This window comes from Neolamprologus multifasciatus, chromosome 8 (genome assembly GCF_963576455.1).
Source record: "Neolamprologus multifasciatus chromosome 8, fNeoMul1.2, whole genome shotgun sequence".
Taxonomy (NCBI): Eukaryota; Metazoa; Chordata; class Actinopteri; order Cichliformes; family Cichlidae; genus Neolamprologus; species Neolamprologus multifasciatus.
The window spans coordinates 1266749-1289220 of record NC_140446.1 but is presented as its reverse complement, the minus strand read 5'-3'; the positions used below and the strand labels follow the sequence as shown (position 1 = coordinate 1289220).

Sequence of the window (22472 nt, the reverse complement as noted above, 5' to 3'; positions counted from 1 at the left end):
GTGCAGAATCTGTTGATGCCAAAGGAAGCAGTTTTTTACATACATGTTTCTGTTTATTTGTCTTTACCTTCTCTTCCAGCTCTTTAATCTGTCGTTTCTGTGCTTCTATAAATTCTTCCAGCTCCTTGTTCCTCTGACAAACACAACATCATTGATTACAGACTACAAAGGAGAAATCATAATAGTGTACCTGTGCTCATTTCAGTGGTTTACCTGCTGGGTGAGGTGCAGTAGTTCCATCCGCTCTCGAAGGATTTGGGCATCTCTCTCTCTGAGCTCACACATCACAGTTCGTTTCCACTGGTCCATGGCTCTCCTCAGCTCCTCTCTCTCCCCCTCTGTCAGACTCTCAGACAGTCGACCCTCCATCTTTAATCCCTCTATCCTGGATTCCTCTTCCTGCTGCAGAGCCTCAAACAACATGGCCTCCAGCTCCAGGATCCTCTGGATCAAAGAAACATTTTTGCGCTGTCATTGTTGGTCAATGATGTCTTGATGCATGCTCAATCATCCAGCTAAGGAAATCCCAAAATGTTGATCCTGTTCATTTGGATGTTTTCAGTGGGAGAAACGTTTTGTGCAGGTTTCCCCAACTTTATAAACAGGACATTTGCACAATGACTGAAACGAGCACCACTGACTGAACAATGGGCCGTGAAGTCATTAATATGCAGATTGTCATGGCCATAGATTGACAACCACTGATCAAAGCCCACTGATCAACGGGCCAATGATATCAGAACAGGCTCAAAGACTTGCTCTCAGTTATTTGTTGACCTCTCCACAGTACAGGTTCAGCTATTCACTGACCTTGTGGGCCTGATCCATCGACTGCTTCCTGTAGTCCAGCTCTTCATCCAAGTAACCTTTCTGCTTACTGAACAGCTCCTAGAAAACAACAGCATCTTCACTGACACCACATTTATTTAGACAACAACTTCCCAACATGGATACTGCTACTTTACAAACCGCTAAGGTCTGTACAAACAGACTCCGACATATGAAAGAGTTGAAACTAAAAGCTTCCTGTCCAGCTTGCGATCACCACGCTCTTCTTACTGGACCGACTCACCACAGAGCACTTATTTCAGATCCATCTGAATTAGCCTGATAATTCAGATGGATCTAGTGTCATTGACCTACGGAGCCCCGCAGGGGACATGGGAGAAAAAAAAATTAAGACGGACTTTTGCGAGATCTCGCAAAAACTTTTGCGAGATCTCGCAAAACAAACTCGGGATCTCGCAAAACTTTTCGAGATCTCGCAAAAGTTTTAGGCGCATTCTTCGGAGGCCGCCAGCTCGAAGCCGACCGGGAGGTCGAGGCATGATGTGCCGGGAAAGCGGTGTTCCTCCCGGCTGTAGTAGGTCTCGAACGTCGGAGCACTTTTGCAAATATGTGATGTCTTGTAAACCGAGCAGGTATCTGACGTTTACACAACTACATTCACGCCTCAAAATATCTTAAAAGTGTATTTTGTGACCCAGAAAGAACTAAGTAGCTGCCGCCATTGTTGGAATTCAACTTTTGCGAGATCTCGCAAAAGTCCGTCTTAATTTTTTTTTTCACATGATTTCAGCAAGTAGAAAAAAGTCCCAACAGAGATACACTTTGTCTTTCACCTTCTCACTCTCGATGTCCAACATTTTCTGCTGCAGAGACGATTTTGTCACTTCAATGGACTCCAGCCACTGAAAGGGGGTAAAGAGAGAATGGTGAGCAGACAGGTAGACAGAGACAGCAGATATTGATTGTGCACTGTCTGTCCTCCTCATCAATCCAAGTTCATCTTTAAATTTCTGTGTATGTTCAGCTTTATTCACAGAGTTCACACATAAATCTGTGTGAACTCTGTTCCTCACCTGAACTCGTTCATCCCAAACAAACAGTTTAGGAGCCTCAGGTGACGCATATGAACAAACGATGAGGACCGGGCTGTAGGGCTGCTCAATTAATCAAATTTTAACCTCGATTACGATCTGGGCTTTCAACGATCATTAAAAATGACTGAGCCGATTATTAGCCCCTCCCTCGTGCTTTACTCTCGCACTGCTCCGTGTGGCAAATCGAGCGCACCTCTCTGCATTTCGAACACGTGTCACAACAATTAAGAGCAGCGGTCTCCAACCTTTTGGTTTATGCCCGACAATATTTTCATGGACCGGCCTTTAAGGTGTCGCAGATAAATACAACAAAATAAAACTAGTACCGGTACCGAAAAAAAGAAGATTTATTCATAACACACGTGAAAAGACCCAGGAAAACTGAGTAAACGATAAAAACGATAACAAAATAACGCTGAAAACCGATAAAAACCCTGAAAACTATACATTTCACACCTGAGCCTCAACTCTCGCGGCCCGGTACCAAACGACTCACGGACCGGTACCGGTCCGAGGCCCGGGGGTTGGGGACCGCTGATTAAGAGGACCCGAGGGAAGCTCGGAAAGCTCAGCAGAAGTTATTTGGAGAGGAGAGTGACTGCTGTTGGTTGAAGAGAGGTAAAAAAACTTGAGTGGTGTGGAAACATTATGGGTTCAGAGTCAGACGTGGATCAAGTAGACACAGTGTGTAAACGTTGCTACAGTGTCGTAGCTGCACCACAGAGCAACACTGCAAAGCTCACTAAACATAGATGTTTACATTTTTCATTTATTTTTATATTGCAAACATTTGCACTGTCATCAGTATTTGCACTATTTTATATTATTTTTGACAATCTTTAAAGTCATTATTCAACACATTGTTATTGTTAAATAAATATCGTCAAATAATCGAGATCTCAGTGAAAATAATTGTGATTATCATTTTTGCCATAATCGAGCAGCCTGTGTCCTGGGATACTACTTTTCAAAGCTTTTATTAACCCACAGATGCTGGAGAATCTGGGAACCTCATCAACACTCAGCATCTTTAAATCTCACCTAAAGACTTGTTTTTAAATGTTTCTGACACTTTTCTGTTTTTCTGTCCTGCAGACATGCAAAGTACCTGTTGTTTGAATTTATTCTAGTCCATTAACAAACACATGATGGTAAGAGCCAACTTAGCTGGTGTTCATGTTTCATGAATCACATGGTATTTTTGCATGTGCACACATTTTATGTTGTTACCTCACAGAGAGCAAACAGCTTTGTGAAACAATAGCGATGAGCTGCCTGACTGTTCACCTGAAACCTGCCGAGAGCAACTTTACGAGATCAGACTGATCTTATGTGAACTTTGATGAGCCGTCAGTTATTCCACGTCCTCAATCTCACTATGCAAACCTGCTTTTTCCCTGTGCCAATAACTCTGAGAGGTGCAAAGAATAAGAAACTTTATCTGCATCCTGTCAGAGAGCAGAAACCTGACACGCAGGTGGGACGCTCACCTTTTCTGCTAGAGTGAGTACCGTCCGGGCATGTATCACCACCACCTGCTCTTCATTGGACAGATTCTACAGAAAACAACATGTCAGCGATATATAAACAACACGCTCAACATGGAAATGATTGTTGTCCCGACACAAACTCAGATTTATTCACTAATGAAACAGGGAACGTGTCACCACGGTTGCTAAACAGCATGTTTACAAAACGCACACATTCAACACACGTGAAGCCACAAACGCGTCACATGTTTCAGTGACACATACATGTACAAAATAAATTCAACATACACTTACGGCGTTATCTCCCAGAATGTCCAGCTTCTTCATCAGCTCACTCATCACGATGTCCTGATGGGCAAATCACAAAAACAACCATTACACAGTGAAACAATAAACACACACAAATAGACGACAAGACACAAAAGCAACACAACTCAGTCACGATTAAAAGCTAGAGAGTAAGGATGTGTCTTCAGTAGAGGTGGGAATCCCCATACATCCCACGATACGATATTATCACAATACTTAACGCACGATACGATATTATTGCAATTTTTTAAAATATTTTGCGATATTCAGATTCTGTACATAAAGGTAAACTTTATCAATATTCATTTTCTCTAATATCAAAGTCTCACACTCAGTCTTTCTCTCATTTCAGTTTGATTGTTGACAAACTGAACGGTTTGTATTACAGTCTAGTCCAACTTAACTGAACAACCATCTGGTACAATTATAGCTATTCTGAACTATGCAGTTTATGAAAACTATGCAGCCCCTTCAGCAACTGAAGAATTTGAAAGTAAATTAAAACAAAATATAATTTTACATTAAATAAAAAAGTTTTAAACTTAATTAAAATAAAACATGTCTTAAATTAAAATAAGTAAACTGTCATGTTTATTGCTGCCAAAACAAGTTAAACATATTTGGACAGTGAAGGAATGTCAGGATTCTTGCTCAGAAAAAGGATCAACATGCTCTGAAGTCAGAGCACAAAAACCTTTTTGTAACAAAGTATCGATTTCTGCTGTCCCTGTATCCATACATTATTAGCAAACAAAATATCACCATGCTACACAGTATCCATTTTTCCCCCCACCCCTAGTCTTCAGATGGGTTTTGAAGAAGTCGAGTCTTGGAGAGACCCTAATTTGAAGAAGCAAACTGTTCCAAAGTTTACACACAGCAATCGCAAAGGCCCCTACCCATCAGCTGACCTTCAGTTTATAGCATGAGATAAAGATCAGAGAGGTACGGCAAAGCTTATCCACTTAGAGACTTAAAAACAAGCAATAACATCAAGCCAGAACGTAAACAAGCCTAGAGCGGGGACATACGGTCGCGTTTACGCCTGCCTGTCAAGAGCACACGTAAACACGTGAGAGAGGAGCTGAAGATGAGAGAGCAGAGCTGCTACCAGGTCTGGATCAATTACTCGCATTAGCTACTCTCTCGGAGCCTTTAACAGCAGTTTCTCAATATGAACCTGTCATCAAATAACATTCCCAGATTTTTGCAAAGGCAGTTCTGCTTTTTCCAGAGGGTCAAGGTCCACATAGGACAATCTCAGATTTTTGATTGTTCACATTCAAAACATTCAATGCCAGCCATGATTTAATATCATCAAGACAGTCACGCAAAACTTTTAAAGTCTGTAGAATTCTTTTTAAGAGGAAAGTAGATTTGTGAGAGAATCCATATTTTCTGAAAATAGAGCCTAATGGGAGCCTGTGAAAGGAGACAATGGGCCAAGGGTGGATCCTTGAGGGACTCCACATGTAAGGGGATGGATGAACTTGACAGGAAACACGCTGCTGCTTAAATAGAATCTAAACCAATCAGGACCCTTAATACCCACACTGGACACTACAACACCATGACCCACTTTATCAAATGCAGTGCTCAGGTCTAAAAGCACTTAAATGGCATTAATAAAAGATCATTAAAAACTTTTAAAGGCATAGTTTCAGTGCTGTGCAGCGCTTTGAGCCTGGCGCTGAACACAGACAATTTTCTCCAGGACTTTGGACACGAAAGGAGCTCAGAGAATTGTTTTTGTTTGCACTCTAGCAACATGAATTATAGTTTGAAGGCCAAGAGAAATAGAATAGAATAATCCTTTAATTGTCCCACAAGGGGAAATTTGGTGATGCCCACCTGATTTATGTTTCCAAGTGGATCATTAATCATCCACTTGATTGATCTTTATTAATTATTTATCCTTTTAAGTTATTACAATTGGAACAGACAGGACCCGTGGGTAGAAAAGGGAAAGACAAAGACAAGCGACCTTCCAAAAAAGGAGAGGGAAAGAAAAACAGAGGGAAAGAAAAACAGAGGGAAAGAAAAACAGAGGGAAAGAAAAACAGAGGGGAAGAAAAACAGAGGGAAAGAAAAACAGAGGGAAAGAAAAACAGAGGGGAAGAAAAACAGAGGGAAAGAAAAACAGAGGGGAAGAAAAACAGAGGGGAAGAAAAACAAAGGGAAAGAAAGACAGAGGGGAAGAAAAACAGAGGGAAAGAAAAACAGAGGGGAAGAAAAACAGAGGGGAAGAAAGACAGAGGGAAAGAAAAACAGAGGGAAAGAAAAACAGAGGGAAAGAAAAACAGAGGGGAAGAAAAACAGAGGGAAAGAAAAACAGAGGGAAAGAAAAATAGAGGGAAAGAAAAACAGAGGGGAAGAAAAACAAAGGGAAAGAAAGACAGAGGGGAAGAAAAACAGAGGGGAAGAAAAACAGAGGGGAAGAAAAACAGAGGGAAAGAAAAACAGAGGGGAAGAAAAACAGAGGGAAAGAAAAACAGAGGGAAAGAAAAATAGAGGGAAAGAAAAACAGAGGGAAAGAAAAACAGAGGGGAAGAAAGACAGAGGGAAAGAAAAACAGAGGGAAAGAAAAATAGAGGGAAAGAAAAACAGAGGGAAAGAAAAACAGAGGGGAAGAAAAACAGAGGGAAAGAAAAACAGAGGGGAAGAGCGACAGAGGGGAAGAAAAACAGAGGGGAAGAAAAACAGAGGGGAAGAAAAACAAAGGGAAAGAAAGACAGAGGGGAAGAAAAACAGAGGGAAAGAAAAACAGAGGGGAAGAAAAACAGAGGGGAAGAAAGACAGAGGGAAAGAAAAACAGAGGGAAAGAAAAACAGAGGGGAAGAAAAACAGAGGGAAAGAAAAACAGAGGGAAAGAAAAATAGAGGGAAAGAAAAACAGAGGGAAAGAAAAATAGAGGGGAAGAAAGACAGAGGGAAAGAAAAACAGAGGGAAAGAAAAATAGAGGGAAAGAAAAACAGAGGGGAAGAAAGACAGAGGGAAAGAAAAACAGAGGGGAAGAAAAACAGAGGGGAAGAAAGACAGAGGGAAAGAAAAACAGAGGGAAAGAAAAACAGAGGGAAAGAAAGACAGAGGGGAAGAAAAACAGAGGGGAAGAAAAACAGAGGGGAAGAAAAACAGAGGGGAAGAAAAACAGAGGGGAAGAAAAACAGAGGGGAAGAAAAACAGAGGGGAAGAAAAACAGAGGGGAAGAGCGACAGAGAGAAAAAATCAGCTGCTGGCAAAAAAACAAAACAAGCAAAAAGAGAACGACGAGTAGAGAGACCACAGCAGCAGAACTAACAGTAAATAATAAAAACTGAGCGGAGCGGCAGCCGAGGAAGATAGTGTGTGTCTGTGAACACAGGTGTGGACAAACAGGTACTCAGGTGTGAACACCTGTGTGTGCAAGCGCACTTGTATTCATAAGGTTTCTCCATGTAAGTGCAGCTGGATAGTGTAGTGGCAAGACTACACATCCCACTTTGGAGTGGGAGGTGCAAGTTCGATTCCCACCCAGTATCCACTGAGGGTCCTGGCTAGACCCCCGCGGCTCGGGCTGTTACAGACAAAGCTTGTAGGTAGTAGGTGTTGCGAGCCATGAAGCAGGCCCCCGACATCCAGACGCCCCCCAGAGCACCGGAGGAGCAGCTGCGCACATCACCATTGTGGCGACATAGCCACAGGCTCCGCCTGAGCCCCCCACCCCTGGAAGGGGCCTGACTGAGCAACGGGCGCCGGGATTGATCCAGTACACGGCATGGTGTTAATAATCGAACAGTAGGTCCAATGGTGTCAAAGACTTATTATGTCGAGGCTTCAGATGGGACACTAGTTCAGTGCACCAAGAAACAGGTTAAAGGTGTGTTCAGGGGTAATCAGCACAAACAGGATCGACATGTGGAGGATGATTTTTAGTTATCTTGCATTACACGGATGTTTGTTCTAAACTCCAACCTGAGCTTTTCTTAATCCAGATCTGCTGCTGCGACTCTCCCGGCCTCTGATGTGAATGCGACCACTTGTGTTTGGAGGCGGTTTGACCCTTGAATCTGTGACAGACTAATTTCTACGTCTGTGACTGAACACTGACCAAACTTCAGCGCCGAAGGGTTCACAGATGCAGCCCTAGAAATAACCCTAGAAATAAAAAGGTGTGAATGGTTGTCTGTCTCTGCATTAACTTGATGACAAACCTGTGACCTGTCCAGGTGTGCCCCGCCCATCGCCCTATGACAGCTAGGATGTGCTGCAGTCCCCCCACAACACTAAAGAAAACGGATGGCTATAATAGATTTATCTCACTGCTGCTTGATGATCACAAATTCAATAATCCTCTGCAGCGCTGCTGTCATCGTTTTTGCAGCACTTTCTTTTCTTTTACATTTTATCCTCTAATAACTCCTCTCACTGGAGCAAAAGGAGCTCAGCTGAGAATGACAAATCAAACACACCTTTCAGGCCCAGTTTAACAGTGAGAGTGTAGCTTAGTTCAGCCAGCTAACACAGTGAAAGCCTGGATATGCTGAACATGCTGGCAGTGCAGCCCTCAGAGAGATTTACAGGTGCACTCAGGTGTACTGACGGATGTACTCACAGTGACTCCCTCTGCTTCACAGTACACCTGTAGAGGACTGAGGCCTTCTGGGAAATGGAGCTGTTGGAAGTTGATGGCGGGTGAGCGCCGCTCCCTCTCCTGAACAGCAAACAGAAATCACAGGTAAACGTCTGGAAGTTGGAGACGCTGTTACTGGCATCTGCGGCGTTTTCACCTCTAACTCCAGGATCCTGAACTCCAGCAGCTCGTTCTGGTCTTTGGCATCCTGGATGTCGATTCTCAGTCGCAGCTCTTCACCTTCCATCTGCCTGACCTGCAAACCATCCGTTGTGACATTAAGTCTATTTTCAGCCAAATACCAAATATACCAAATGCAAGTTGTTCTTTTTGATTAGGAAGAATTTGTGTGTATATTTACTGAGACGTAACGACTGACAAATGCGATTCACCTTCTCCACCAGTTCCTGATTCCTCCGATACAACGCCTGCTTCTCCTCCACCCACTTCAGGTCCTGAGACACAGACAGAGCGAACTGTCAATGTTGTGATGGTGTGATCTGTTCTCATCACACGTGTTCAGCTGGTTTTGCTGTTATATGTTCAGATATATATTTAAAACTATCTATTCAGGATTGCAAACGTCTCATCATGACTCTTAGTCTATTTATGCCTTGTTTAGCTTTTATACTTGCATGTTTATTTTTTAAAATTTTGTTTACCTTGTTACCAATGTTCCCTCTAAGCTGCGCACGTGCAGAATTGCAGCTGCTAGCATCTCTGCACACAGAAAATCTGTGTTGCGCACAAAAAAAAACTAACCTGAATTGAAATTAAATTAATACTTTAATAATTCTGTTTTGCAGTGTGAGTCAGTGACTGGCTGCTCCCGTATGGTAACGACGCCACCTTATCCCAAAGTCCAGCCAATGATGCGATTCACATTCGTATATGTGCAGCTAATCAACGTTGACAGGCTATGACAGCGTCCTTATGTGCCGACACCGGTGTTTCAGCAAAGCGGCTGATGTGGAGTGAAGCCACGTTAATGACAACGTGTACAACAAGTGTGGACTTTATACCAGTTTTTAAATTGTGTTGATCGGCCGTAAAACCAGAGTTATGATAAATTATCTGCAATGTTTGTTTTTCTTCCTGAATACTGTCGTTGTTCATATTTACTGCAGGAAGGAATGAGAAAAACTGCATTTTATAAGGAAAACGCTCGAAAGCCTGTGAGCAAAGACAAAACCAACCCCCCCCTCCACCCTTTCCTATTGGTGGAATAATGTGGACCAATCAAAAATGATATGGCAACATGGCATTTAGTTGTTTAGGGAGGGGGAAGTTTTAGGATTGACAGCGTGTTTTGAGATGCGAGAGATTTGTGACCTTTTTATACAATATTTTTGCCCATTGAAATGAATGGAACACATTATCAATGTGCTCACTTGTTTCTGCTCGCCGGGCCGAGTGTGTTTTAGCTCAGTGAGATGAGCAGCCGTTCTCAGAGCGGGAGGCCCGGGTTCAAATCCCGCTTATGGCAACATTTTTTTTTCAGTTCACAGTTAAACTTTTTTAACTCTTTTCAACACAAATTTAAGCATCTTTACCCCCTTTCAGCAAAATTTTCAGTTTTTTCTGCTGTTTTCAGAAAAAAACTCTTTTCGACAGAAATTCTGCCTCTTCTTCTCTTCTTCTCAGCACAAAGCTCAGCAGCTTCTGCTCATTTCAGCAGAATCATCAGTCTCTCCACATCTTTTTTGTGAGTGTGAGTTTGGCTCAGTGACTAGCCACCTTAAGACCAGGAGGGCCAAGTTTGAATTCTGCTCGTGGCAACGTTTCTTTTCAGTACAAATTTCAGCTTCTTTTCCCCTTTTCAGTAGAATTTTTTGCTTTTCACCACTTTTCAGCAAAAATGTCTACTTCTGTACCTGTTTTCAGCAGAATTTTCAGTTTCTTCACCACCATACAACTTTTTGCAACGTTTCATCTTTTTCAGCTATTTTCAGCAGACAGCTTCAGCGTTACGGCATCCACACAGCATTTTCGCAGGAAATGCGAATTTTTCTAGTTCTTTATTCCACTATATTCTAGTTGCTTCTGTACGTTTTTTGGCATTTAACTAGTCCCACAGTTTTTATCTGATTTTCGCCATTCAAACTTTTAAAAAATCTGCTATTTCTGCTCTTTCCTGCTATGACTTTTGGTGCTCATAACTTCTATACTTTTTGAGATATTAAATTTTTATGCCATTTTTTTGTCCCATTGAAACGATGGACCACATTATCAGTGTGGTCACTAGGGATGGGTATCGAAAACCGGTTCTTGTTGAGAACCGGTTCCCACTGTTTCAATTCCTTGGAATTGTTTGCCATTTTTGCAAACGATTCCCTTATCGATTCCAGTCGCCCTGAATGACGTCACCACGTTGCGGAGCGTCATTTACCTGGCAGGAAACATGGCGGCTCAAACGCTCAAAAGTTTGGTTATACTTTACGAGAACGGATGACAACAGGGCAACTTGCAATACTTGCAAAGTAGATATTTCATTTAAGGGAGGAAACACTACGAATATGCAAAAGCATTTGCTCACAAAACGCGATGACCTTAAATGAATGTCGTGTTTTTAATTCCGGACTCGTGAATCTCAACCCAGCAGCAGCGGTAACGTTTGCACGTCCTCTCCCGTTAATACGGCAGGTAAATAATCAACTAACAGTGCAGATTATGTTAGCGCGATCTGCCTTATTACAAAACCTGCCATTACTGTGCATTTAGGTGACCATGATGAGAGAGACAGACAGAGTCTGGCTCAGATGCTGGCAGTTCTTGCTACAGTCTACCGGCAGCGTCTCCTTTCAGGCAGGATAGACGAATGTCACCGAGCTGTGACTAAGTTTGTGGTAAAAGGCTTGCAGCCGTTTGCCACAGCAGATGATTTTCAGTAAGTGAATGTGTTTAATTGTAGGCAGGGACATTACTGGATATCCTTGTGTAATTGCTACAGAAGAATATTTATTTTATTATTTTACATTCACATTTTTTTTTCCTGGGGACCCTGTGACACCCCATTGAAGAGCTGTAGGTTGGATCTGTTAAGATCTCACTGTTGGGTTTGTAAGGCCATGTTACTCCTAAATTTATATCTTGTTCAAAGAGAAGATATAAAACAAAGATCTAAGCTAATTGACCTTAGTGTTCTCCTTTTTTAAAAAAAAAAAAATCGATAAGAGAATCGATAAAGAATCGAATCGTTAAACAGAATCGAAAATGGAATCGGAATCGTGAAAATCTTATCAATACCCATCCCTAGTGGTCACTGATTTTGCTTGCCAGGGTGAACTGTGCTTTAGCTCAGTGAGATGAGCAGCCGTTCTCAGAGCAGGAGGCCCGGGTTTGAATCCCGCTTATGGCAACATTTTTTTCAGGTAACAGTTAAACTTATCAACACAAATTTCAGCTTCTTTTCCCCTTTTCAGCAGAATTATTAGTTTTTCATTCCTTTTCGGGAAAAATTCCAGATTCTTCAGCTGTTTTTTAGCAGAAACGTCCGCAGCACGACAATCCGTTTCTTTTCAGTTTCTTCACCTCCTTTCAGCACAGAGTTTTACTTCTTCAGCTGTTTTCAGCAGATTCCACTACACGGCATTCACACAGCATTTTCGCAGGAAATGCAACTTTTTCTAGGTTAAAATATTTCTGCCAAGTATTATTTTTCCTCTTCGTTATTGCAGTAAGTAATTACATTTTTGCTAAGTTTCTATGCTTTTGCAAAGTTATTACCATTGTTGCAACTTTTCAGCTATTTTCAGCAGACAGCTTCAGCGTTACAGCATCCACACAGCATTTTCGCAGGAAATGCTAATTTTTCTAGTTCTATAAAGTTGTTCTTCCATTGTGTAACTGTTCATATAGAGCGTTATTAAAATGATTGCTAATGCACATTGACTTCTGAGGAAATTTTAGATGGCACTCATCATCAGAAAGGTTGCTGGCCCCTGGTCTAACAGATCTTCAGGATGAACATGGATCTGGTCAAGCATTCAACGATTTCCTCTCACCTTTATCCATATTTATGAGAGAAAATGAAAAAGAAAAGTCAGGGCGTGCTCTCCTGAACTACCTCTCCAACCGTTTGCACCAGCAGAAATGGCAGCTGATGAAGCTGTGATGTTGTGTAACTCTGGGCATGTGCAGTAGAGGTTCAACCTACAGGAAAAACAGCGCTTTGGACACACCAACTGTTGGATGTGGAGGTTTTACACCTACCAAGCACCAACATGAAGGTTTTACCTCTTTCTCCAGACGTTGAGGTCAGAGCTCGAGGAGGAGATACGACCTGCCCGCCACTGTGAGTGGAGACTGTGTCACAGCTGTGCCTCCTGCTGGCTCTCTATGCAGTACAACTGTTCTACTATGTAGTTTACTCTACCTCTGTATGGCTCTGATTGGTTCTTTGATTAGCTTGAAGACACACCCCTTTATTGCAGGATTCTATAACCAATCAGAATGCAGATAATATTCTCCTTCACCTGCCTCCTCTTGGTTTTATCCTTCTGTAATCTTTCTGCTTTTTATAAACTCAACAGTTTTGCACGTTACCAGTCCTTGCTGCTTCAGCGCTGATTCCAGATCTGAAACTCTGCTCTGGTATCGACTGATCTCACTCAGCAGCTGCTCTCTGGTCTGAAACACAAAGAATACAACCGTCGACCTGTTAGTGCCTTGCTTCATTGCAGCTAACGCAGCCCCCTGTGCCCCCACCGGGGTCACCTTGATCTCCTTCTCTGCATCGTAGTTTCCGCCGCTCGTCTCCGCTAACAGAGCATACGCTCGCTGCAGCGCTTGGTACTCCTGAGTCAGCTGACGGTAACGAAGCTCCGCCTCCTCATGCACGCATAACTAAAACACACAAAACCCCAACTTCAGACCAGCGAGTCAGAGCAGTAACTGAAACAGTCTCAAGCTCTCATTGTTGTTGTCATCATGAAACGTAATACAGATAGCACAACCAATCATGCACAACTACACACATATCAGCCAATCAGACACTTGCAAGTCACTGCTGGACATATAAAAAAACATGGCTTATATCGTGCCACTTCAGATTTAAAATTTAAACTCAGTCATCATCTCCATCAGCTCTGTTTTTAATTTAATGACTCTATTAGGACTGATGCAGTTAACTGTTTATAGATCAGGTCCAACTCCAGTCCTCGAGAGTTTTTAGACGCATCCTTGGTCCGACACACCTGAATCAAATTTATGGCTTCTTACTAGGCCTTTGCAAAGCTTGATGGGTAATTCAACTATCTGATTCAGCTGTGTTGGAGTAGGGATGCATCTAAAAGCTGCAGAACTGTAGCTCTCGAGGATTGGAGTTGGACGCCCCTGTTATAGACACTGGCAGCTTAAGCAGGTTACAACTTAAAAAGTACCTGAAGGATGTTTTGTTGTTACTATATGAATTATTATTTAAAATCTAGCAACGGTGGATCTCAGAAACTACCAGCAGTTTCCTTTTACATCCCACTGGACTTAAGAACATGTTTGGATGTCCTCACCTTTGGAAACAGTGTGTGTGCGTACGTGTGTGTCGTACCTCGTCTGGTTCAGTATCTGGAGTTCTGTCAGTGTGAAAGGACAAAGACGAGCCATCAGAATCCACAGACGCCTCTTCATCATAGCCATAAAACGTCTCAATGACCTGCAGGCAACACAGAGACACAACGTAGTTCTGAAAACTCACCACAAAGTGCCGTAACACCATCAAGACATCACACCCAGTTCAGGATGCTTCACAGATCATCAGAGATCTGATTTCTGGTCCAGAAGAGCTGACCACAGTTGGTCCAACCAGCTGATTGGGCTGTAACCTGATTGGTCAAAGCCAATTACTGATGGAGCCGTGACAGGCGAAGACTCTGAATTAGTAAACACTGTTTAGTTTGTGACCTTTTAATATTTCAATCATTATCAGAAAACACTGAATGTCTGTCACCATGGTGACTTAATTTAAGGAGCTTGTAAAAACACAAGCGACTTGACTCGTTTATCTCGTTTGTGCCTTATTTGATCATTACCCTCATCACAGGAGCCAAAGTGTGAAAAAAGGTGTAGTTGCTATTAGCAGAGGTTTAGTTGAACCATCGTGAGTCATGTGACCTATTGAGATCAACTCACCCATGTGAGTGGGCGTTAAGGTCTCTGTGACGGATCTCAGAACTGGATTATAGATGGCAGACAGTTGGTGTCGTAAGCCCCGCCCTCTGTTCAAAGACGGCCATTCACAGTGGACATAGATGCTTCTTTCACTCCTCTTTCAAACCTGTCCTCTCTGTCCAACATGTGAACATTTGCATCCTTAAAGCAGTGACCTTTGACCTTTAGTACAGCCGAGTCTCGTCCCGTGGAGGTGGCTCTTCTGTGTTGTGCGTTTATAAAGTGGCTGTTTGGTGTCTCCAGTGTAGAGGTCTGAGCACTCCTCCCTACACTGTACAGCTACGCTACATTGTTGAGGTGGTGCTTGGGATGAACCAGTTTGTGTCTGAGTGTGTGGCTGGGTACACTTCTTTACATGTGTGTTCCTTTGTTTCCCCTTCTGGCTTAGAGGGGATGTTTTTCCCAGGGTTGCAGGATCCCGATTTCCCCAAGTTTGTGTTCCAGAGGGTGGTGGAAGACAAGTGGGGAGTAGGTACTGGTCTGTGTTTGTGGGTTTCCAGTAAATGTAAACGTTGAGGTTTCCATCCTCCTCAATGTGCCATAAATAGCCCCTACACGTCGTTTCTACTGACGACAACATTAAGCAGACATTTAAAACCAAAATTGGTCCAAAAATGACTTCATCGCTCCAACTTCACTTTGTGTAATGGGATGCACATTCAGCTTTACAGCAGGGCTTCATTTGCTGCTTTCAGGAACAAGCTGTACACAAAACATCTATCACACTGAAAGCATTCTGCACATGAAAGAAAAGCTGAGGGTCACTTGCTTCTGACCAGGTTTTCATGGAGATTCAATAGGTAAACAACTCGCTAAATTAACCTGGCTTTGTCATACACTTCTCTGCACACACAAACAAAGAAATATGGGGGTACAGGCCTGGCCTCACCCTGCAGGCTCTGAAGGTCCGTTTCCTCCTCACTGATTCCTGACGGCGGTACCTCAGTAACATGTCTCTCTCCTGCAGACAGACAGCAGCATGTTTCACTATTAATAGAAAGATCTGACTCTCAGGGTTATCACTGATTCTATGCATGTTAGATACAAAGCTCACAATCCATCACACAGGACACACAACAACTGTATTAACACTTCAATACTTACAATCACATTCTTCACATAACCAGCTGTCTCCAGAGCCTGTAAACACAAAGTTTTATTAAAGTGAAGCACTGAACTGTAGTACAAGTATAAATGTGTGAGTGTGTGTAGTACTAGTAGGAGCAGTAACAGTATTACTTGTATGGACACAGTTGCTCACTTAATGGGTTTTTTTCACATTGTGGTTTCTCACTGAAGGCATCAAAACTATGAATGAACACATATGTGTGTCCATCCATCCCCCTCCCACTTATTCTCTCTATTACAGCTGTCTTAGGGCAAGACACAGGGTAGACCCTGGATTGTTTCAAGATTAGGCTTCAAACTTTCCTTTTTGCTAAAGCATATAGTTAGGGCTGGACCAGGTGACCCTGAATCCTCCCTTAGTTATGCTGCAATAGACGTAGGCTGCCGGGGATTCCCATGATGCACTGGGTGTTTCTTCTTCACTCACTATGTTTTTATACAACTCTCTGCATTTAATTACTAGTTATTATTAATCTTTGGCTTCTTCCTGTTGACAGCAGATGGCCCCGCCCCTCCCTGAGCCTGGTTCTGCTGGAGGTTTCTTCCTGTTAAAAGTGAGTTTTTCCTTCCCACTGTCGCCAAAGTGCTGCTCATAGGCAGTCATATGATTGTTGAGATTTACTCTGGTTTATTTGTATCATTGTAGGGTATTTCTTTTACAACGTAAAGCGCCTTGAGGCAACTCCTGATGTGATTTGGCGCGATACAAACTGAACTGAATTGAACTGAATCAGGTGTATGGGTACCTTGGACAGGTCATCAATGATGTGTTGCTGCTCCAGGACTTGTAGCCGCAGAAACTCCATCTCTCTCTCGTCCTGACTGTAACCGTGGTAACTGGTGGAGTGGCTGCGGTCCAGATCATTTAATGAACTCGGCCTCCTCTGTGGACCACAAAAGCATGGCTGTTACCATAGCAATGGTACGCTAAAGTATAACCATAATATTCTATTAGAGCGATTAGAACATGCTGTAGGTATTACAGGTATTGTGCTGCAGTGGTTTGTATCATATCTATCTAATAGACTCCAATTTGTGCATGTAAATGGAGAGTCCTCTTCACACACTGAGGTTAATTATGGAGTTCCACAGGGTTCAGTGCTAGGACCAATTCTGTTTACATTATACATGCTTCCCCTAGGCAGCATCATTAGAAGACATAGCATACAGTGGGGCAAAAAAGTATTTAGTCAGCCACCGATTGTGCAAGTTCCCCCACTTAAAATGATGACAGAGGTCAGTAATTTGCACCAGAGGTACACTTCAACTGTGAGAGACAGAATGTGAAAAAAAAAATCCCTGAATTCACATGGTAGGATTTGTAAAGAATTTATTCGTAAATCAGGGTGGAAAATAAGTATTTGGTCAATAACAAAAATACAACTCAATACTTTGTAACATAACCTTTGTTGGCAATAACAGAGGTCAAACGTTTACTATAGGTCTTTACCAGGTTTGCACACACAGTAGCTGGTATTTTGGCCCATTCCTCCATGCAGATCTTCTCAAGAGCAGTGATGTTTTGGGGCTGTCGCCGAGCAACACGGACTTTCAACTCCCGCCACAGATTTTCTATGGGGTTGAGGTCTGGAGACTGGCTAGGCCACTCCAGGACTTTCAAATGCTTCTTACGGAGCCACTCCTTTGTTGCCCGGGCGGTGTGTTTTGGATCATTGTCATGTTGGAAGACCCAGCCTCGTTTCATCTTCAAAGTTCTCACTGATGGAAGGAGGTTTTGGCTCAAAATCTCACGATACTTGGCCCCATTCATTCTGTCCTTAACACGGATCAGTCGTCCTGTCCCCTTGGCAGAAAAACAGCCCCATAGCATGATGTTTCCACCCCCATGCTTCACAGTAGGCATGGTGTTCTTGGGATGCAACTCAGTATTCTTCTTCCTCCAAACACGACGAGTTGAGTTTATACCAAAAAGTTCTACTTTGGTTTCATCTGACCACATGACATTCTCCCAATCCTCTGCTGTATCATCCATGTGCTCTCTGGCAAACTTCAGACGGGCCTGGACATGCACTGGCTTCAGCAGCGGAACACGTCTGGCACTGCGGGATTTGATTCCCTGCCGTTGTAGTGTGTTACTGATGGTGACCTTTGTTACTTTGGTCCCAGCTCTCTGCAGGTCATTCACCAGGTCCCCCCGTGTGGTTCTGGGATCTTTGCTCACCGTTCTCATGATCATTTTGACCCCACGGGATGAGATCTTGCGTGGAGCCCCAGATCGAGGGAGATTATCAGTGGTCTTGTATGTCTTCCATTTTCTGATGATTGCTCCCACAGTTGATTTTTTCACACCAAGCTGCTTGCCTATTGTAGATTCACTCTTCCCAGTCTGGTGCAGGTCTACAATTCTTTTCCTGGTGTCCTTCGAAAGCTCTTTGGTCTTGGCCATGGCGGAGTTTGGAGTCTGACTGGTTGAGGCTGTGGACAGGTGTCTTTTATACAGATGATGAGGTCAAACAGGTGCCATTCATACAGGTAACGAGTGGGGGACAGAAAAGCTTCTTACAGAAGACGTTACAGGTCTGTGAGAGCCAGGGATTTTCCTTGTTTGAGTGGACCAAATACTTATTTTCCACCCTGATTTACGAATAAATTCTTTACAAATCCTACCATGTGAATTCATGGATTTTTTTTTCACATTCTGTCTCTCACAGTTGAAGTGTACCTCTGGTGCAAATTACTGACCTCTGTCATCATTTTAAGTGGGGGAACTTGCACAATCGGTGGCTGACTAAATACTTTTTTGCCCCACTGTACATTTTCACTGCTATGCAGATGACACCCAGCTCTATCTGTCCATGAAGCCAGATAACACACACCAATGAGTTAAACTGCAGGAATGTCTTAAAGACATAAAGACTTGGATGGCCACTAACTTTCTGCTTCTTAATTCAGATAAAACTGAGGTCATTGTACTCGGCGCTGAAAAGCTTAGAAATATGGTATCTAACCAGATTCTTACTCTGGATGGCATTACCTTGGCCTCCAGTAACACTGTGAGGAACCTTGGAGTCATTTTTGACCAGGATATGTCCTTCAACGCACATATTAAACAAATATGTAAGACTGCGTTCTTCCATTTGCGCAACATCTCTAAAATTAGAAATATCCTGTCTCAGAGTGACGCTGAAAAACTAGTTCATGCATTTATTACTTCCAGGCTGGACTACTGCAATTCATTATTATCAGGATGTCCAAAAAACTCACTGAAAAGCCTTCAATTAATCCAAAATGCTGCAGCAAGAGTACTGACAGGGACTAGAAAGAGAGAGCATATTTCTCCTGTTTTGGCTTCCCTTCATTGGCTTCCTGTTAAATCCAGAATTGAATTCAAAATCCTGCTCCTCACATACAAGGTCTTAAATAATCAGGCCCCATCTTATCTTAATGACCTTGTAGTACCATATCACCCTATTAGAGCACTTCGCTCTCGCTCTGCAGGCCTACTTGTTGTTCCTAGAGTATTTAAAAGTAGAATGGGAGGGAGAGCCTTCAGTTTTCAGGCCCCTCTTCTGTGGAACCAGCTTCCAGTTTGGATTCAGGAGACAGACACTATCTCTACTTTTAAGATTAGGCTTCAAACTTTCCTTTTTGCTAAAGCATATAGTTAGGGCTGGACCAGGTGACCCTGAATCCTCCCTTAGTTATGCTGCAATAGATGTAGGCTGCCGGGGGATTCCCATGATGCATTGAGTTTTTCCTTTCCAGTCACCTTTCTCACTCACTATGTGTTAACAGACCTCTCTGTATTGAATCGTATCTGTTATTAATCTCTGTCTCTCTTCCACAGCATGTCTTTATCCTGTCTTCCTTCTCTCACCCCAACCAATCACAGCAGATGGCCGCCCCTCCCTGAGCCTGGTTCTGCCGGAGGTTTCTTCCTGTTAAAACGGAGTTTTTCCTTCCCACTGTCGCCAAAGTGCTGCTCATAGGGGGTCATATGATTGTTGGGCTTTTCTCTGTATCTATGAAGCGCCTTGAGGCGACTTTTGTTGTGATTTGGTGCTATATAAATAACATTGAATTGAAAATTGAATTAAAGTGCTTGGCCGTGATGGGTTGTCTTTTCTTTCATATAGAAATATAACTAAACTGAATAGATGTGGAAGAAATGCTCAGCAGCTGATGCAGCACTGCTTCACTGTGTTTGAATAAAGTTTACTATAACTATACTGTAACTATACTGTAACTATAATCGGACCTAAAACAGATCCTTGAGGTGCCCCAGAAGGCAGAACTGATGTTTCAGACAACACATGATTCATACAGACAGTAAAAGATCTCTCAGATAGATACGACATAAACCATTTAAAACAACACCAGTAATCCTGAACAAGTCCTTTAGCCTATTTATCAGGATGCTGTGATCAACAGCATCAAAAGCTGAGGAGAGAACCAGTATAACCCGTACGGTGCACTCCCCAGAGTCTGCTGCCATCAACATGTCACCACACACTTTGAGTAAAGTGGTTTGAGTCGAGTGCAATTTGTGGAAACCAGACTTGGAAAATGTCCAGAACATCGTTCTTCTCCAAAAAGTTGTTCAGTTGTTCTGCAACGGTTTTTGACATAAATGATCATTTTGACATTTTCAGTGTGATACTGAGAGGATGATGGAGAGATAAGAGACCTGATGGCAGCGACTTAATTTACAAAATAGTTCAAAAATTCATTACAATCAGATTTAGTATAGACTGGTACGTGAGGAATATCAGGAGAGACGACATTCAAACAACACTTTGGTTCTTTTTTGAAATTCAGTTCTGGTATTTTTGTATCATGTCATTAAGTGAGGAAATTGATTCCTTGACATGTATCCCATGAACCTCGAGCTTGGAAGCCTTCCATAAACGTTCTAACTTAAGACAATATTTCCTAAAATTCAGAATATTTTCATTTATCCAGGGACAGAAATGTGAAGAATAGACGACACTTTGTTTCCTGTATATGAGATAGATTTACATTAACTGTTAAAACGTACGTATATATCTGTGTATATAGGTAGGTATGTATGTGTGTATGCGTATGTACTCCTTTGTATGTATAACTTGTACATATCTTTTTTGTGTAAATGCCTGTGTTACTCTATTGTGTGTTACACACACTCCCTGAGTAGGTGCCCTTAAACTTATCTTCCTCTCCTATCCAAAAACTGAATGTAAATCTACATCCTGCCAACGGAGAGATGCCAAACTGTGTTTCATTGTTCTTGTAACAGTGACAATACAGATCTATTCTATTCTACAAGACACCAAGAGTCCTGCCAGGCTCAAACGTGGCAGCGAGCAGCAGCATCCTGCTTTATAATCTGGATCATTCAATCTTTTGGATCATTGGTGAAAGCTCCAAATAAAATGACAAATTAAACTTCAGAGTCTTGTAATCGGGTTGTCAATGAAGTACTTAACCCTGAAGTGTGAGTGAATCCTGACACCTGCTGGTAAAAAGCAGTAACTGCGTGTGGAAGCTGGACATCACATCACCAGTTTGACTGATACAGAATAGGGTGTGTTAGAGTCAGAGGTTACCATAGTTACCATCTCCAGATTCTCCTGGGTGACGAAGCGAAGCTTGTTATCGAGTCGACGCAGCGCTAGAGCCAGCTCTTCGTTTTTGCGGCTCAGACGTTTGTTCTTGTCCAGAAGAGGAAGAAACTGACTCTCGGCCTCTCTCAGGCGCTTCAACTACAGAACACACGAGAAATAAAAACATACAGACAGGAAGAGGATTTTATCAAGTAATTCATCAGCCCCAGGTAAGATAACATTAGGGTGACAGTGCCCTACAGGGTTTGTGGTTCTTATGATTGGAGTCCATTAAGCTTACTGTCTCATTTCAAGCTCCATATTTTGTTTCCTGGACTGGAGAGCCATTGCATGAGTTGCGGTTCATTAGCTGCATAAGGTGGAATGTAACAATTAATTTACTCAACATTACCCTCTACAGGTGTAGCCGCCTTATAAGTTAGGATCAGCCTGGGTTAGAGTTAGGACAATAAAGGGAAGGAGGAGCTATACTATAGTAACACGAGACCCAGCGTGAATCTCACCGGGCGATTGAGAACATTTCAGTCACTAGTTTTCTCTGCCAGCTTGAAAACTGTGTTTCAACCAACTTAAGCACCACAAAGAAGACCGGGACAGCAGAAGCAGTATACTGACACGTGTTTCAGGTCCATTGTTATGGGGAAACAAGGCACTGACTCCATCCAGCAGCAAAGGACTGTTGCCATGTTTGGAACGGGCTTCTCCTCAGACTAGCAACACGATGGAGATTTTGGTGTCCATAGATAAAAAAAACCCTCGAGCTTTGACATATACCTGCCCCCACTGGAAATCTTGCATAAAGACTTTCAGGTGCTGCATAAGTCCGTGGAGTCAGCCGCAGGTGAACACACTCACTGCTGTGGCCGGGAAGAGTCGGGGTCATCCCTCAGCGACGGTATGACCCAGATCTCAGTCGAAAATTAAAAAATCAAGGAAACTGTCGTCGAGCTCCAGGCCTAGCATGCTGCAGGCCTGGAGCTGGAGCTCGACGACAGGCCTGCAGCATGCTAGAGAAGGCAGCAAAGGACCTGCAAACTACAGTGAGACATTACATCTAGATCCACCTCAAACTCCACATGGTAAAACATCGGCTTCCATCATCTGGGACGTAAGCAAGCTGATGGACGCAGACCCAGACCAACTGTGTCCAAATTGGAAAACTTGAAACAGAACGAGCTGGTGTAGAGCCGTGGCTGGGAGCTGAGAGCAACAAACTTCAGTTTCTCACAGAGATCCTGGAGCAATGCAAAGTCCTGTTCCTGATCTGAAAGAAACTCGTCCACGGAGGCTCCCGAGCTGCCATCGTGTCCTTCAGGTGCTTTGT

At 42.9% G+C, this 22472-nt stretch overlaps 1 protein-coding gene across 5 annotated transcripts in view; it reads right to left on the bottom strand.

Annotated features, from left to right (window-relative positions):
- Window positions 1-22472, bottom strand: part of jakmip3 (Janus kinase and microtubule interacting protein 3) — a 34937-nt gene that overhangs the window by 779 nt on the left and 11686 nt on the right. For 3 of the 5 annotated variants that reach the window (XM_085169823.1, XM_085169824.1, XM_085169827.1), the window contains 16 exons: window positions 21131-21286; window positions 16331-16468; window positions 15561-15596; window positions 15346-15417; window positions 13837-13941; window positions 13008-13136; window positions 12837-12920; window positions 8684-8746; window positions 8449-8547; window positions 8274-8372; window positions 3662-3721; window positions 3374-3439; window positions 1623-1691; window positions 811-888; window positions 214-444; window positions 68-133 (listed from right to left, as the gene is read on the bottom strand). In XM_085169823.1, the coding sequence (XP_085025949.1) occupies window positions 68-133; window positions 214-444; window positions 811-888; window positions 1623-1691; window positions 3374-3439; window positions 3662-3721; window positions 8274-8372; window positions 8449-8547; window positions 8684-8746; window positions 12837-12920; window positions 13008-13136; window positions 13837-13941; window positions 15346-15417; window positions 15561-15596; window positions 16331-16468; window positions 21131-21286 (1551 nt within the window). The remainder of the gene's footprint in view (window positions 1-67; window positions 134-213; window positions 445-810; window positions 889-1622; window positions 1692-3373; window positions 3440-3661; window positions 3722-8273; window positions 8373-8448; window positions 8548-8683; window positions 8747-12836; window positions 12921-13007; window positions 13137-13836; window positions 13942-15345; window positions 15418-15560; window positions 15597-16330; window positions 16469-21130; window positions 21287-22472) is intronic. The other 2 variants (XM_085169825.1, XM_085169826.1) reach the window with 2 other exon arrangements.